The 18688-nt window shown below is 34.9% G+C and overlaps 1 protein-coding gene across 1 annotated transcript in view; it reads right to left on the minus strand.

Annotated features, from left to right (window-relative positions):
* Window positions 1-18688, minus strand: part of LOC140162636 (adenylate cyclase type 8-like) — a 177496-nt gene that overhangs the window by 22132 nt on the left and 136676 nt on the right. Inside the window, exons 4-11 of the mRNA XM_072185911.1 lie at window positions 18098-18247; window positions 15307-15446; window positions 10378-10489; window positions 7869-7996; window positions 6658-6816; window positions 4343-4493; window positions 1853-2371; window positions 359-589 (exon numbers count right to left, since the gene is read on the minus strand). Of these exons, the coding sequence (XP_072042012.1) occupies window positions 359-589; window positions 1853-2371; window positions 4343-4493; window positions 6658-6816; window positions 7869-7996; window positions 10378-10489; window positions 15307-15446; window positions 18098-18247 (1590 nt within the window). The remainder of the gene's footprint in view (window positions 1-358; window positions 590-1852; window positions 2372-4342; window positions 4494-6657; window positions 6817-7868; window positions 7997-10377; window positions 10490-15306; window positions 15447-18097; window positions 18248-18688) is intronic.

Here is an 18688-nt window from a genome sequence, read left to right on the forward strand (position 1 = left end):
TCGGATATACAGTTATTTCATTTCGAAACCCAGAGCAAGACAAACTTGTTGTGATTTAAGATTAAAAAAATACACTCTTGAATTCGACTCGAAAGTGTTTTCTTTATTATGTTATTTAAGTATAATTTAGTTCTTTTGAAAAAAACCCCGAACTTCATGTGCCTTTTATTCCGTCGTGGCCATCATATGAGACAACAATGTTTTTTTTTTTACAAAAACATTGTTTACCTTTGTCCTTGATTTGAACATGTGAAACATTTGGTGTAAAAAGCTCTCTAAGAGTTAGTTTTCATCTCATTTGGTGATAAAATGACTATATCCCTTGGCCCTTCTTACCCTTGTTTCTCAAGACTTTTACCTGTTTTTCGTATTCCTTATCTTTAAACATCATTGTTAGTCTTGTAATATTCGATTTCCGCAAATTGTCGGCGAGTGCGTGCCTCATTGATGTGGCTACCTCGGCATGGTTATGGTAATGGTATCCCAATGGGTAAAACATAATCTTCGATTTGGAACTATCTGGTGACTCCGGAGAATTGGGGGCGGCATTACCGGAAGTGCCATGGCAGCAGTCTTGCTTTCCTGAACACTGTTTAAGATAAATACGAATAAACACAATCTAGTACCCATATTTACACAGTGAGTGACATGGTAGTATAAAAGGTCCACACAGTGATATGGTCATCTGGGGGATTGTGAAAATCATCAAAATTTAAATTTTGGCACATTTGTTAGTATCACGGATGTGCTAACATAACCTGCTAATGGATAAGCCGAAATGTGTTTATTAAAGACAAAATGAGACATTTTACGTGAGTCTGTAATTTCTATACCTAAGTAGACAAATATACATGAATTTGAATGGGGCTTCAACTTTGTCAATACTGCTGTTTTCCTCGGGTGTTTTTTGACAACTGCTTTCATAGTAAGAATACATAATGTCATAAATTATCCTTCACTCTTAGGCAATTTATAAACAATTTTGTTTAAACCTCTGTTGGGATCACTAAATATGCCTTGAACAGAAATAGGTCACGCACGACACTTCTTGGGAGGCTGTTATGTAAACATATTATAGCAGAGTGGAACCAGATGAAAACTGTCCTATGTTCTGAATTTACCATAGATGGGTGGGTGGGAGTGGTGTTGCCCATAAATCCATAATTTTCATTTGATCTTGTAAAAAAGAGATATTGACTTTTTGCTTTGTAGTTGAAATAGCCATTTCATTTCATTTTTGCTTTTAGAATTTTAACCGAAAATTAAATTTACATATGCTTTTGTACACAGCCAGAATTTCCCAATATTGCGAGGGCGCGCTCATAATTATTATGATATCATAGCTACATTATGTGTACAATGTTTGTACGGAATGTCGTATTATTGGATAGAAGAGATCCATAGCTATACATTGGTACCATATATAAAAGTATCCTTTTGTCCTGCTCTATGTTTTTTTTGGAAAAGATTGCAAAGATTTTTTTTCTTGTTTTTTAATGTTATTTGTGAATCTTTAATAAATACCGTAGAATTCCGTCTAGAAGCATGCCTCTAAACGAGGTTTTTTTTAACGAAAGATATGAAAGGCCAATACCCTTCTCCAAAACATTGCAATAGATTGGTCTTACAAGTATACATGTTTGTACAGCCGCCTTTATCAGTAATATATATAGTTGTTCAAACTCCAAATAACGTTTTAGTTGAGAGTGTCTGCCTCTTGTCTCTTGTGTCAAGAAAACCTCGTTTAGAGGCATATATGTGCGTGTAGACGGAATTTTACGGTATGATAAAACTGTCAATGGGTAAATACAAATAAAGCAATAAATAAAACAAGAAAATGTTGAGTTCTTACCGGAGTCCAACGTCCTTCTTCATTATTGGTCTCGCCCATCGGCACAAACAAATCCTCGTCTAGTAATGAATTCAAGGAGTTTTCTCTCGATTCCAAAGACATATTAAACCGAATCTTCTTCTCAGTTTTCTCACCCGTTTCTTGTAAATCTGCATCAGTTACATTCATAGCAGTATCCTCATTAACCGATGAGGAAGGCGAATCATCATCTTTGTTTTGAGAAGGATTTGGGTCAGTCTTTTGATCGTCCTGACTATCTTTTCCAACAGACGTCGGTTGTAGCAATGGTAAAAGGTGATTTGTTTTAGAAGGTGAATTTTGATGACTGTTTGAAGAAGGAAGCCCGACGCCGTTTATACCATGACCATTTGAAGTGATGTTTTGGCGTTGATGCTGGTGATGGCGGTGGTGGTGTAGATGATGGTGGTGATGATGGTGATGATAGTGATGGTCATGGATACCATTGGTTATTTCAGTTAATGGTGTTGTCTCATTGGATTGCGACGAGCTGGGGCGTCTCTGTAAATAATGAACAATTAGAGACACTTCAGATCAAAATATATATTTTGGTCCCTATAGTTTAAGGTAAGATTGGGGTAACTTATATATAAATTCATTTTAGATGACAATATATCTTTCCTTTTGAAAACCTTGACAAACCCTTCCACCGATACACATGATTAAAGTCCACGCCATTTGGTGAAAATACAGTGGTGAGGGTAATAAGCCTTAACCAATTTTCATTGTGTATTTCACAAAACATATCCCAATCACTGTTGACCTTTAGCAGCGAATTACTTCCCAGATTTTCAATCATCTGTTATTTCGGAATTTTGTGTTATTACGATGGCCTAGCAGTACGGGATGCGAGTCATAATCAGAGAGTTGCTGGTTCGATCACCGGCAGTTAAAGTAACCTTCTCAAAGTGCCTATAGACAAGGCCTTTATCCTCTATTGTCTCGCCCCACAAAGGTGTATAAATGAGTACCAGCAATACAATAGTCTGGGAAATTAACACATAATGCTGGTTTCATACTACCCTGCCGCTTGCCGCTGAGCGGCGTGGCGCACGCGCATTGCAGACAAACGGACACAATAAAGGCTTGTCATTGGTTGAAACGCCCTGCCGCTTGAGCCTACTCGTTGTGTGGGATGAGTGACCCCACAACAAGTTCATTCAGGGGAGTCTGGACTAAACGCAAAGGAGAAATAAGATGGCCACATTGCCCTGTGAGCATACTCCGAAATTACAGATTTGACATTTATGGGATATTTTTTCGCAACATTCCATGACCATGATGACTGGTCTGGAACGGGTCTGCATAAACCGAACTGCACGGCCTAAATATTAATCATATATTAGTCTGTGTCGGGAGATGGTGTAAAATAATTGTTTGATAGAAAATGTGCTTTTTATGAGTTTTTATTATGGTGCTCATAATGTATTGAATTTACCTAAAATGGCGGATTTAGGGAGGCTGAATTTGGGCTTTGTGGGGAACACAATTTCGGACTTTATGCTACATTTTCTGTTATTATCAACTTTTGGGTTTGAGGTGATATTTCATAAACTTCTTCAGCACTTGGCATTCGTCCAATTAGCATTCAGTTGAAATGCATCTTCAATATACCATTTTTTGGAAAATAGGAGGAGCTTAAAAATATGGCTCTTAACAGTGATACGTAAAGTTTGAAGGCCATCGGGGGTCAAATGTTAAAAACTAACGGTACAACTGCGCGGATTCCTGGTTGTCCAATGAATGTTTATAACATTTGGCCACAGGGGCCCATTCAAACGTCTGAGTGCGTACTACCTTTAAGAGACATATTTTATAAAGCTCCTCCCGCTTTCAAAACTGGTGTATTAGTAATATTACAAATGCATTTCAGTTCTGACGAACACTTAGGCCTATTGGTATTAAGGTTCAATAAAAATAACCTTAAACCTCGATAAATTTGATAATATTAGAATAGTTTTGCTAAAATTTGAAAATTTTACCCCCACAAAACTCGAATTCAGTCTCTACAAATCCGCCATTTTAAGCTAATTCACTACATTATCAGCGCCATGTAAACTCACGGAAAGCACATTTTCTATCAAACAATTATTTCACACCATCTCCCGACACACTCTAATTAATATTTAGCCCGTGCGTTTTATGCAGACCCCTTCCAGACCAGTCTTAGAATTTTGCGAAAAAATATTCCATACTAAATGTCAAGTCTGTACTTTAACTTAACTTTTAACTTACGTGATTGTGCAAGGAAATCTGAAATATCTTAAAAGTGATATAGAACCCTGACCTTAATTCAATTTCTTCGATATGTAATCATATACAGAACTATAAAGTATTTTATTTTTTGGTTGACTTGAACATATTGCAGGTGTTTGTATCCATGAAGTTGACTTTCTTAAGGGTCACTCTATTCTTGATCTTCACAATCTAATACAAGCGTGTATCAAATTGGTTATATGTTTTTATACCTACCTGAGCACAGCATGTGTTATGATGTTCCTTGATCAAATAAGTTTTGACATCATGCGCCAGAAGGTATGAATCCCTATCGCCGCCATTACCATTCTCTACGTCATAAGCACCACCTAAACTCTCCAATGTGGCTTTCGATATGTGTACTCGGCTGTTTGCAAAAGGTGAATATATATTATAGTTACATTTATAAAATAGCCTCAATACAGTAGAATCAGAAAGTACTGTTTTCTTTTTACAACCGAAAAGTGATTTGTTTCCTTAGTTTGAGCATTGGTTTCTCTTGCCTAAAGTAAAAGGAAAGCGCGGTTTGTATATTATTTGCTTCAGTGGGCCAAACCGTGTTTCAGTTATACGGTTTGCGTTATTCAAAGTTTTAATGCATGAATATACAGAGGTCTGAGAAAAAAAATTATATGAAATTATATTGAATTATATGAAAGCAGCATATATCCCGGATATAATAGAGAGAGAAACATATCATTGCCAAAACACACGCTTTTACTCCTTGCACAAAGAAAGACACGCGCTATCTTGAGACGTGTTAAAAATGCAACACCTACGGGTCAATACCCATTACATTTTTGACAGAAACATGAAAAATAGATACATTAGGGCATTGCAGAATGCTTATTGATACATATCCTAAAGAGGTTATACCTTCGTGAGCGCAGGGCAGACGTGACAACCTATAGGTCTCGTCAACCCAGTTGCTCTCATCTGACATTTATTCATTAAAATAATGTTACGCTTCAGTTTTTAGATCTAGTTTTTCCTTTATAAAAAAACGACGCTTGTATTTGATTCAGAAGGGTATACTTTGCTTAATGTTTATGGTTTGCATTTTTCAAAATTGCAATGCGCTTATATTCAGTCTTCTTTAGTACTTATTTGATATGACGAAGTATTTTGTTTACATTACAGACAGAAAGGATACATCATTGATACACAGATGTCTGCGAAAAAACAATAACAACAATAACAACAACAACAACAACAAAAATGGCGCATTTTATGAAAGCGGAATAATGAGATAACAGAAAACGGAAAACAAATTACATGGAAACAATGTAATTTTGTTCAAAAACACACGCTTTTAATTCTCACACAAAGACACAAGCTATGTTGAGACGTGTTTAAAATGCAACACCCCAATACCCATTATTTTTTTGTGACAGAACCACAAACAATAGATACATTAGGGTATTGCAGAATCCGTTTTAATGCTCTGCGTGCTACCCATGCGCTTCAACGGAAAAAGTTTAAGTTTTGAAAGAGTTTCTCAAAATATCAAGAACTATCTTAAAAAGTACTGAACCAATACTAGGCTTGTTTGTACTCATTTTAATGCATTTTTCATGCTGATTCCAAATATGGCCATGAAAATTACATTTCTGAAATTAAAAAAAAAAATTGAAACATGTCGTCTGCAGTCGACATCCGCGTGAAGAGTGTTAATACATAATCGAAAGACGCTATACATTGTGACATGTGAGCACAGGGAAGACGTGACAACCCAAAGGTATCGTCAACCCAATTAGCTGACATTTATTTAATCATAAACAGGAATGTTAAGCTTTGTTTTTGATATTCTTTTACGATGTGTTTTCTTCGATCGTCAAAATTGAGCGTTACTCTATATGAAATGAAACGGGCTTTCAGCACATTTGCCCAATTGCAGCAAATCGAACGTGGGGTATGTATTTAAGTAGGGTTAAAACACACGAAAATGTGAATTTATTGGCAGGTTGCCTCTCAGTAGCATACAAACCCTTTTATGTATCAATCTTCCAATTCCTTAATTATTTTAAACTGTTGTGATTTGGTAGTTCACAGCATCTTACGAATGGTAGTGAACTTTGGCAAAAACTGCATTGCTTAATTCATAGTGAGTGTGTAGAAGAATTAAAATATCACAGATATACTTTTATAGGTGCTGCGGTTCTTGAGTTACGTTGTAAAGAGGGCTGAAACAACAACACTTTTGTAAAACGTACATAACTCATTAACAACAATAAATTAAGCAAGTTAGTAAAGTATACGATTTGTAGAATGAACTTTTGCAAAACATCAAGGTGTTATTTTTCAAAAATATATTGATCTAGATAACGAAAATCGATTTTTAGGTTGCTTCGACCAACAATACCTCGTCTACCCTTAAGCTGTCAATAAGAGTTCTTTAAGATAAAGCGTAAAAATTTGGTCACCTGGCAAAAAACAAAACAAAACAAAACAAAACAAAACAAAACAAAACAAAACAAAACAAAACAAGCAGAAAGGACGAAAAATAAATCAATTATTTCTGAGATTCTTACCCTGGTATTCCACCTGATTCCATGTGATTCGCTATTGTGACGTCATCACTGTAAACATCAAATTGCCATTTACGTAAACCAAGAACGCCACAAAGAACTGCACCAGTATGGACTCCAATACGCATGTCTAGCTTGACGGGTGACTTTTCATGGTATTCTCTTGGGAGACAAAATAGTTTTAAATTAATCATCAACGCTAAATACTCGATGTGGTAGCAAATATATAGACGTGGTTTTAAAAATGATTCATAGCACGAAATAGAAAATTAGGTATTACTTAATTCTACCTAAAATATTTATATTTTCACTTCATAGTTTTGTACAAACCTCTTATTATTCTTTCAATCATCAATCTGAATAACATAATAATTCGTAACTACTCGATGTAGTAAAAACATTTTTAGGGTAAAGGAAGTGATCTGAGGTTGTAGTAGTTTGCTTATTGGGCTTCCTTTGTGCAGGTATAAGTAAGAGTCATTTTTAACTGATGGCGCTATTTACAAGTGGTATAATAGACACTTGTATGCAAATTAAAACATCAGAAAATTAGAAGAAAAAAAAGCATGATTATTTTTTGTAATGAAAATGGAAATGACTCATAATATTATGTGGGTTAATTATATTTAAATACAAAAACTAGAGAAAATGATATACAAATGACCAGCAGGGAACCAAAGGATGCATCTGACATCTAAGAACTGGTCTCTGTTCACTTAATAAAGAAAAGTTTAGTCTTTTAGAAACGTTTGGATTTTAACTCTGTGTTTTTATTGGATGTTGTGCCATATATTTCTAAATATAAAATATATAAATAGCGCCCTCAGTTTTCACACAAAACTTAATATAGACTTCATGGATAAAAAAAAATTACCACAAAAAGCAGAAGAATTATATATATAAACATGATAAAGAAAGAAATATCAACGTTAAAATAGCTAGAATATAGTATATTAGTGTGAAAGCTGTTAGTATTGTCTAAGTCCAGAATTGCAAATTGTAAGATGTTTTGCTATACAAAATTAATAAATAATCACTTCAACCAACTGTGTGAATAACATTGCTCTACGCCGATTCAAAGACTAGCCCGATCATATATTATGGTCACCAATGTATAATCGGGACGTGTTTCAACCCTGGTATCAACATTTGAAAATCAAGGTAAACTGTAATCTTTCATACTGGTAGTGTCAGTGTGGCAGTGTGATACGAACCTGATGACACGAATCATCTCTAATCCCATGCGCACGCAGCAATGCGCGTGGTCTTCCCGTGGCTCGGGTAATCCAGAAACACAGTAGTAACAGTCGCCGATTAACTTTATTCTCAAACAATGGTTGTCCTGCAAAATCAACATTCAATACATGCTCCTTTTTAACCTGATAGGAACTGACAGCGAAACGTTGGTTATGATTCACTATTCGTTCAGCGCGATTTCAAACAGCAATGCTGAGAACAGTTGATTATCATTATTGAGAGTTGCACTACAGCAGCCCGGGACCTTTGTTCTATGCGCTGTTTGTTCTTGATTTCCCGAAGTGTCAGCCGGGCAGTAGTGACGCAAATTAGGTTGATTATATTTTGCAAGTTGATAGAAAAAAACATCATTGTAAAAAATATAATTTCATAAGCTAATAAGATAACGTTGCTAACAGACTAAAATGACAACAAACCATATCACAAACTACAGGTCTCTGAAGAAGTAATTTGACACGATAAGAAACCAATTCACCATTAAAATTCGCCCTCACTGAGTTTTTTAAAATAATTTTTACACGATTATATTGCACTTTATTAAACCAATATACAGCCTGTCTCAAAAACAATTGTGCAAGTGAAAAGCGCCCTCTCTGGCAATTAGAAAATACCGTTGTAAAAAAATGCTTACATCAACGTCAAGGATATAGTCTTAGCTCTCAAATGCCGTTTGTTCTGTTCAATTTGCTTGTTTTAATCTCGAGATATGTTTAGTTAAAGACGAAAGGGTAAAATCACAATTGTGCCACTTTTACTAGGGAAGAGGGGTTTACATGTAATAGTGATAGCATCAAGTTTATCAAGAGTTCCTTCGTGAAAGCAAAAGAATGCGTCAATTACACAATACAATTTTTTTAACTGTTTTTACTGTTTTATCATGATGCAGGAATGATGACTCTCTTTTTCCAAAAGAGATTAAAAGATAAATAAATATTTCACATTCTGCTGTTCTGCATGTGCATGCCAATGATTTTATCATGGTAAATAATGTTCTCGTAGACATGTTAAAAGACAAACAGATATTGCGCACTTATACATGTTATAGGTTAATGAACGTGTATTACTTGTTGGGAGAGATATTAGACAAAATAATGCACGCGTGTTGATGTTGATACGTCTAATGCATGCGCCCCGAAAGGGGGAGTGCATTAGACGCATCAACATCAGATATCATTGATTTACATGCACAGCTCTCTTCCTTAGTAAAAGTGGCACAATTGTGATTTTACCCTTTCGTTGTTAAATAAACATATCTCGAAATTGGAACAAGCAAATTGAACAGAATAAACGGCATTTAAGAGCTAAGACTTTCCCCGTGACGTTGATGTAAGCAATATATCACAACGGTATTTTCTAATTGCAAAAGAGGGCGCTTTTCACTTGCACAAGTTTTTTTGAGACTGGCTGTACCCTGCAAAAATCAAGACTCTAGGTGCCGTAGTTTCGTCAAAATAAAACGATGGAACCTTCGTTTTATTATTACGATGGAATTATCAGTCGAACGCATACACGATGTTCATAACACACAGTACGTACACGGCGTGCGGGACCGAGATCTACACAACAAAGGGTCGTACCATAACATGACCGAAGGAGTGGTACGTATTGGCGAAATATGCGCTGGTAGTAAATTCCAATTTTCTTTGCTTTGCCGTAGTTGTTCGGCTTAAAAATAAAAGGGGATATATATGGCAAAGAAATGCTAATCTATTTTGTATGAAAATGTTATAATATGGCTTTAAGTGATTCTTGTTTTCTAAATCTACTACGCCTGATGAATATAATATTGCATTTGAAGTTTTCCACAAATGGGGGACATCATACAAACTGGGATAGCTGCCCTCTCAACAAATCAGGGTAAAAACAGCACCTGCATATAATTAATGACCTAGTATATAATAGTTAACTGGTATAAAAGTCCAGTATTATTCCTATAGCAATTAAAGGAGGATAAGGGCCAAACAATCTATGTTCTCTTACTTTTACAGTCACAAAAGTCAAAGACTGGGAACAAGTATAAGCACTTAAATCTAAGGTATTTACCAAGAGTTTGTTCATAAATTTAATATTCTTGCTATGTTTGATAATTGTTTACAAAAGAGATCAAAGAAAATGTGTTTTCCACTGACGGTAAAACATGAGAGTAGTCTTTTCACATATCTGGATTGTTACTAACCCTTACCCTAAACTTGACCAAAAACAAAAATATGACTTGCACTTGCTAACTAATTGATTACGATTCAGCTGTGTATGATTTGCCAAACAGGATAATATGATTTGTAATCTAATAAACAAAAAGGTGTTGATTTTTATGAAATCGGGAGTCTTTTTACTTTGTGTAGAGACTGATTCAATAACACCTGTCTCCCCAAGCAAAAAAGCAACGATATTAAGTACTTGGGAGGGCATTCATTATTGACTTGCCTTCAAACGTGGTGTTATTGTTCTTACTAATTGATTAATTACCTCAGCAAGTTGATCAAATTCACCGAAGACTTCATTAAGAGAACGCACTAGCTGGTTTGGGCACAGGTTACTGGAGAGCTGTGTAAATCCTTTTATGTCGGCGAACAAAATACTGATATAAAAAATAAAAAACAAACAAACACAGACTGTCATTATATGTACTCTAGAATTCAGAAAAATATAAAGGAGAAAACAAAGTGGGGTAAGGCACCAGAAACAAATTGGTTCGATCTTTGGATCGACCGTCGATGCTGCTTCGATGCTTGTTATTAATGAATTATCAACCAATTAATCTGAATTAACGCTAAATTTATATTGGTCAATATCACTACAGGCACAAATTACTATTTAATCACAATTAAAAATAGTAAATGAATTGATTTCATGAATAATAAGGATCGACCAAGCATCGATGGTCGATCGAAAGATCGAACTAATTTGTTCCTATCGCCTAAGTTGGTCAGTGTATTTCAGCGTAGTGTCATTATCTATTTACCCTTTACATTAATACATACTGAAAGTTAAGACCGACCTAGTGATATTATTGTAAATATCATGTGCCACAGAAACAAATTAAAACAGACCTACAAACGAAACTCACGGATCAGTTGCAAGATTTGCCATATTCATAAGATTTTGTATTATTTATATTTATATCTATTTGCCGTCAGCTATTGACTCAATCCTTATAATGCAACGGAATTATCACTCATTATGGTAGTATTTTACCCACTGACAAAAATATTTGCATTGTTGTCATGCCATAGGCTCGGCATTCCGCCTGTACCTGCAGCGCCAAACTAAAGATAATTCTGGATTTGGGGACAGATAGAAGAGGCTATAAAACAGGTTTAGATCTACATTAATTCGGTTTTAAATCGCCGCATGAAGAACCACACGATAGTGCTTATTTTGCTTTGAGGTAAACAGGATTGGATTTCGTGTACAAACACAAAGCGCATCCAGCTTGCGCACCCTGGAGGAAAGATCATGACAGAAAAAACATACACCATTAGTGAACAAATTTGCAACATTTGCGGTGTTTTTAGGTTTTAACGAATAGTGATTCTAGATATCGTCAGCTACCCTGATCATAAACAAATGAATGACACACGTTGTAACATGGTGGTCGATATTATGCGAATAACCATGTGACAAATCTACCCTATTCTAGAACTGAACAGAATATGTTGCCCCTGTGTACATTGACACTATTATTGTAATGATATTTATGTTAGGAGCTAGAGAATATCAGTACACAGCAAAAACAGTAGAGCAACATTTAATAAAAACACGACAATGGCTAAGGCTTGTAAAGTGAAGATATATAGGTGTCACTAACACTAAAACGCGTTAAAACATGCTTATTTTATTATTAGCACAGGGTATTGTTAAAAGCATGCGTTTTTTAACACCTTCGGGTGTAATAATTAATAATAACATCTTTATTATTATTTTCCCTAATGACTTCAATACATGGCTAAGCCATGCCTTAGCCATTAAAGTGTTCAAGTATTATTAAGTGTTGCCCTCCTATTTTTGCAGTATGAACGTTAGGTTGTCACTGCTATCACGTTCCATTTCAATTACATGGACAACACTGCCTGATAATTGGCGCACATCTGATGTTCCACTACTTGTTTGTAGACTTTTTACGGCATGTAGAGCATTATCATTAGAACATTGAGGTCACTATTTATTTTAAGCTTTGTATTTTCATTTCATAAAATATATAAATGGCTAAATCATGATACAAATGATGAATAACTATATAAATGCAACTTATTTCTTTATGAAAATTAAAAGTGTTCGCAATAACCAAAAATATAAAGTGTATAGTAAGTAAATAAAGTTAATGTCAGATTTAATTTGTTGTTTTTAAAAATAATATGTAAAAAGCGACATTACACCACCGTTCGCACGCCAGTTTCAAAACGTAATTTGATCTTTGCATGTGTGCGATTCAATATAGAGAAATCTTGTCTCGTTTGAGCGTCAGTGGCGCGAGTGTTTTTTCTGTTGCTTTTGGCAATTCGTTGGAATTCATTTCGTTGCATTATAACAAATAATCGTAATTCTTCCTATTCATGTCGCTATTATGTGTGTCACTCTACAGATAGAAAGTACTAAATTCAGAGATTCTCACTTTGATTCACGTATTTGAAAACAGTAAGCTTTTGCTTAATGTTTGAACTTATAGTTCAACCGATTTGGAACAAAAAGCAAAACAAAAAACAAAAACAAAGTCGTTAAAATTGATGAACCTGTCTAATGGATGCACTTTAAGTTAAAATAACTGATGTATACAATTATTTAGGGCTGCTTGTTGAGTATATTTGTTAAAAGTTTAACCTATTATTTTGAACAGTGTACTTAAATGTTTTTTGCTTAACATTATTTTGAACAGTCTACTAAAATGGTTTTTGATAAACATTCGATAAAAAATTACTTCAAATCGGTGGGAAAAGGTTAAATTGCGTAACACCGGCAAGAAAAATATTAGCCTCCATCAAAGCTTCAGTTATTGAATCGCTATTATCGACGTAGAATTATCGAATTCGATAAGATTGCGAACAAGACTACAGTAATACGAACATCCTACTTCATTTGATGAGATTGTAAGTTAATCTGTGAATGAAAAACAGTGGAGGTCAAAACACTAGGGCATATGAGTTGTCATTTGATCTCTTAACCCATTTTGTGCGAGTGGAAGTATGGTAAGTAGAGCTTTGGGCCACCTGAAAATGCGGAATTTGAAATAAATTTCATCATCGCGAGGACGCTGTTCGAAATGTAAATGAATTATGACCTCAATTTCTTGGATATGCATTGTATTTATCCTATATATATAGCATCAGTAACAATAAAAAACAATTATTCTGACAAAAATATGAATTTATGGGGCTTAACTTGTCAGTTTACAAAACAATTTTTTTTTTTTCATATTTAATGACCTCATGACACAACGCGCAATTGCAAACATTTATTTTTTTACTTTTTGACATATTGGGTATGCAGTTAGTGTGTATACAATATTTCAGAAAATCTGAGGGGGTCAGGTGGGGCCCTCTTTGATATGGTATGGAGTTCCCTTTTGTTGATGTTTCATGGTATGAAATAAATATTTTCACACTACTTTTCAGATTTAAAAAAATGAAACAACTTGTCAAAATTACACAAAACTAAACAAGAAACAAAAACCGAAGCAGTAACAGCAACTACAATGTTTAAAAAACACAGAAACACAGTTAATACAATAAAAAATAACCCAGACTGAACGTCAATATATCTTTCAAACACTACAAACAAAGCAGGAGTATTTGATTAAAATTCCTACGAACCGTATTCGAAACTCTCGGTCAACGTGTTTCGATGTATCTTTTTACTAGAACATTCGGTTTATAGTACAGTTGTGAGAAACGCGCGCTTCATTCCTCAACAATGTCCTCTTTCTAAACTTACAGCACATAAATCACGGTGCAATTGATTCGCTATCAGCCAATCGCTGGTCGCTTACAGCCTGATAATATACTTTAAAAAGAAATATTATATACGAGATAAGGTGTCTTAAAAAGAGCGGCATGTAATAGAAATTGACATTTTTGATGCTCATTTTGACATTTTTGTTTTTTATCAAACTCTCATTCACCTGTAGTTTGATTGGATATGTCCAATAATGTCTAATAACAGTTTACTTTGCATACACAATAAAAATGCTATTTTGATTCATAAAAGCCATGAATTTTACATTGCTATCACAATTCCTAGTAGGAATCACTTGAAAGGTTGCAATATTTGCAAAAATAACAAAAATATTTGTATAGATAACTCAAGCAATGCGGGATTGGAGCCAACTGAGTATTTTGAAAATGATCAATTATGTTTTTACAGTCTTTTATATGGTTCTATGGATTTATTTTCAATTCGTTCCAGGGATTTAGATATTAATCAATGATATGTATTCAGAGTATCGCAATAGGACTTTCATTTTTTGAGGGCAAGGTCTTACAAGTGAACCTTTGCATCACATACACATACGTTTGGATCAGATAGCATGTATATTGTACAAATATTTAGAAAAACAAAACGCTAAATTTATTTTATATTTATCTTAATGAAAATTAATGGGATATCGCCATTAAATGGGACATTATGTTTTTCAAACATATAGAATTATTTAAAACAATACTCTACTTATAAAGATGAATTTATAATCCATCCCTGAACGACGAGTGTTTAGTATTTGACCAATAAGGTAGCGCGCTTTTCCCAGCATAACAAACTGCGCTCTACATCATTGGTTTAAAACCAATCACTATCCCTCGGCTTTCTCCTTTAAATTATAAAATTTGTGCTGTGAATAATAAAATGTCCGCTTGAAATTGAACATTTTTACGTTGAATTAGAAGATGCCCACTTGGAATGAAAAGGAGTGCTTAGTACTCAGAATACTCAACGATGTAGTATAAATTCATCTTAAGACTTTGTCCTATAAAGTTTGTGATGTGAATGATAAAATGTCCACTTTTTATCATTTGTGCGTTGAATAAGATGCCCACTTGGAGTGCTTAGTACTCAGAATACTCAGCAATCCGCGGAACGGTTTGAAAAATAGCTATTTTGTAAAGATGGAAAGCTCAAGATTGAAACGGTCAATTTGGAAAATTTATGAAAGTGGGTTTACTTTGCCATATAACCATTAAGTATGTCTGACTTGAGCATTTAACAAAATCAAAGTTTGAGACGGTACAGTTATTTTAGAGCCACCTTGTATGTTATCTACTCCTCTTCTTACAACTTCTTGACTATATAGAATATAACGTACGTAAAGAAAAAAAAGAAATAAATAAAGCATACGTGTGATATGTTCGACAAAAATATTTTAACACAGTCTGTAAAATATAAATAGTCATCTTACCAAAAACCTACCTGACATTTTCGTACCGTCTTATGTAAATTTTGTGGAATGTATTCGCCAGAAAGTTATCATCTTCCTGGATTTTGCCCGTGAGATGACTGGTTACTTGCTCCAACACAAAATGTGGAAGAACTGAGAGGAGAAGGCGTTCCTGTAATTAGATACAAAAACATGGCGTAGATTTCTTGTTGACATAGGGGGGGGGGCGTAGGGTGTTGGAAAATAATTCTTGAATTTGAGTAAATCTAGCACCTTTATGGGATAGAATAAGTTTATGGTACATTTACCATACTGAAGCTAAAATTGATGAAACATGGTTCAAAACTTGAATTAATTCTCGCGAAAAAATCGGCACTTCTGAGGCTAAAATGGACAAATATAAGGTTAGTTTGGTCAGAAACCCGAAACCCACATACAGGTATCAAAATGGGGGAGGGGGATTATCGTATGGACCATCCCCCTAGCAGAATATTGGGAGGATTTATCCCCATCCCCGGGATCTACGCAGATTGAGAGTTTAAACGGATTCAAAACTTTTTGTCAAGATTATATATGAGTCATTCAGAATTATATATTCTACTATACTTATTATTTATTCAGGTTTAAAATGTAAGTAGGTAATTAAAACATCATTACAGCATGCTTTGAAAGTGGCGTCAATTAAGGTATTGACACATCATATTTAGCTAATAGGAAGGGTCGTCTGTTCATTCAAGCTATTTTCACGCTTACAGCAAAGCAGTACTAGGAAAAACGCTTCTTTAATATCGCATAGAATTTGCTCCTACGTCTTTGTAAGAAAATCATGAAAATCAGGTTTCACAAGCAGACTTGTAGTCTGTTATAGTTAATCATTAATTTGAGCTTTAGATCCGCTTTTCATGATATCAAAAACATTGGGTAATGGCCATCATGTCTGTAGATGCACACAATTTAATTGGTCACACGAGTAACCAAGGTACATTACCTAAATTAATGAATATAATACGTTTTATAACTACAGATATATTGATTTCGTCCTTCTGGATACTGAGTCTAAACAGCGCTATAAACATTGCTTTCCGCTGATTTCGCTACAAGTCAAAAAAGACGAAATGCCTTATCTGTAGTGTCACGAATGGATCAAATAACCTTCATTCAAAAATAATTCATTCCAACCTTGATCTAATGTTGTGGAGTCGAGTTTGTGCAACCAGTTGATTTAAAGTTCATCATGTGAGTGTACAGAAGAAGAAGAGAGAGAAATAAACGTGGCATGTGTAACATCGGTGCGTTTGGCAGCGATAGATTGAAACACACGTCACTGTTGCATTTTTTAAAGTAATGCCCGAATGACGTAATGTGTTGCTTTGCTAATTAAGCTTTACATGTACTTTCAGCTCGGGTTACCCTTACCAATTTTATTGGCACTGTGCTATTTGACAACAAAGTTAAATTTGACTTTTATATATTTCCTTCATGTATAATGTTACCATGTTTACATCGTTATGAAAACGGATTGGATTTAACCCTCGCCCTACCGAGAGATATTTTCCCGGTACGCGAAAAACAATCAAATACCTTGGGCTAATCGTGGGCTACAATACAAATTCTTATTGCGGCCGCCTGAACAGGTACACCGTCGCCAAGGTACCTGACTTGTGCACAAAAGGTACCTACATAGTACCTATTCTGCACAGGACCCAACAGGTACTACACTGGTACTCCCCTGGTGTACCTGTGCAGGCGACGCCGATATAGGAATCTTGTAGTGTAGTCGATGCTATGTGCTCAATTGTTAGTAAACAAAAATAGACATACGTCATTCAAACTTTGAGAGTAAGGCCAGGGTGTTGGTATATTTGAGGCCAAACGATATTTATTTTGGCTCTTACAAAATTTCTATTATTTGGGTAAATAAATTGATCCTGAACATTATGACGCTCCATTGAATCCAATGTGACCTCAACTTAACCATTCACCACTCTCAAACCTAGTCCGTGGATTTTTGAATAGGCCGGTTTGTCACTTTTAAAACTTATAACTTTGCTTCTTGAGAACACATCGAATTCAATGGGGTGTCATAATATGCAGGATTAGACAGTGCAATCTATTCAAAAAATTACACAAATATGGTTTAGTTTTAAAATTAGGATATTTTTCTTTTACACTTTCCACACAATTTAATGTTTACGCCTAAGTTTCCCCAATTGCCTCTGATCAATATTAATATGATTAGTATTGTGCCATAGTGTTGTTATATTATGGAAACACTGTATCAGGTGACCTATTACCCGGCAGGCAGCTGGAATATGATCTTTTTGGGTCTGATATGAATTAAATTTTATAGATTGATGCATCTAAAATGTTCCTATGAAAAAGTTGTAGTCTTGATGGGTAATAATATTTTTAAAATAAACAGAAAAGTATAAAACTTTCACAAGACAAAATTATATAAGCGCGAGGATATAAAGTCGCTTATTAAAGATTGAATTTAAAATGAATTTGAGGTATACTTTGTTCGGCTTATATAAATTGGCGTGTACATAGCGCTGCGAAGCACTTACGCTAGTTGCGTATTGCGTAATGCGTTACTGGCAAGTTTACACGAGCGCAAGTTGGGATTTCTAGTACCTGAAAGGTCACAAACATATTAAATTGATTAAAAACTCATAAATTAAGAGTAAACTTAAATTTCTCTTTCCCCTTCCTCAACTGGATCCGCCCCCTGTAGCTACAGTGGTCTGCGACAATTATATATAGTGTACAGACTTTATTCTTTTGGCGTCCCAGATTTCTTGCTCTCGTGACATAATAACTTACCACATTTTCATTTTCACCAGCGACTCTAAGCTGGGCTGACACAAATCTTCTGGTTGTTAAGAAAGATTGGCGCTGGAATCGACACGCTAGGAAACCAGTTGCTAATCCTGCTAGGTTGGTTTGTAAAAGAATCAGAAGATTGGCCATGATCTGAAATGAGATAATCATAATCGATGTAAACATTAATAGCTCATTAACATAATGAATCTTTAAGTACATTAACATTGATTTACAGATATCCGCTCTTCTTGGATATTTTGGGGTTGACATCTTGAATAAACTGGCTGCCAGATTGGGTGCAATAAATTACGTAACAAGTACCTTAAGAATATATTATTTCCCAATTGTTAGCCGAATCGAACTCAGTCAAACTGTGCCTGTAGCACACCCCATGTAGACAGAACACATAACAATTAAATCCATCAGCCAAGGGTTATTCGTAGAAATTGTGCAAGATTTTCTTATTTCATTAACCCATCTCTTCTGTAACTCATTGACTCATCGCATGTGGGTTATGCATTGCCACTGCCTCAGTCTATATGACAACCTGTTTATGTGACACATAGCAAACAACAGGAGGAACTTAAGTTT

Source organism: Amphiura filiformis, chromosome 10 (assembly GCF_039555335.1).
Source record: "Amphiura filiformis chromosome 10, Afil_fr2py, whole genome shotgun sequence".
NCBI classification, from domain to species: domain Eukaryota; kingdom Metazoa; phylum Echinodermata; class Ophiuroidea; order Amphilepidida; family Amphiuridae; genus Amphiura; species Amphiura filiformis.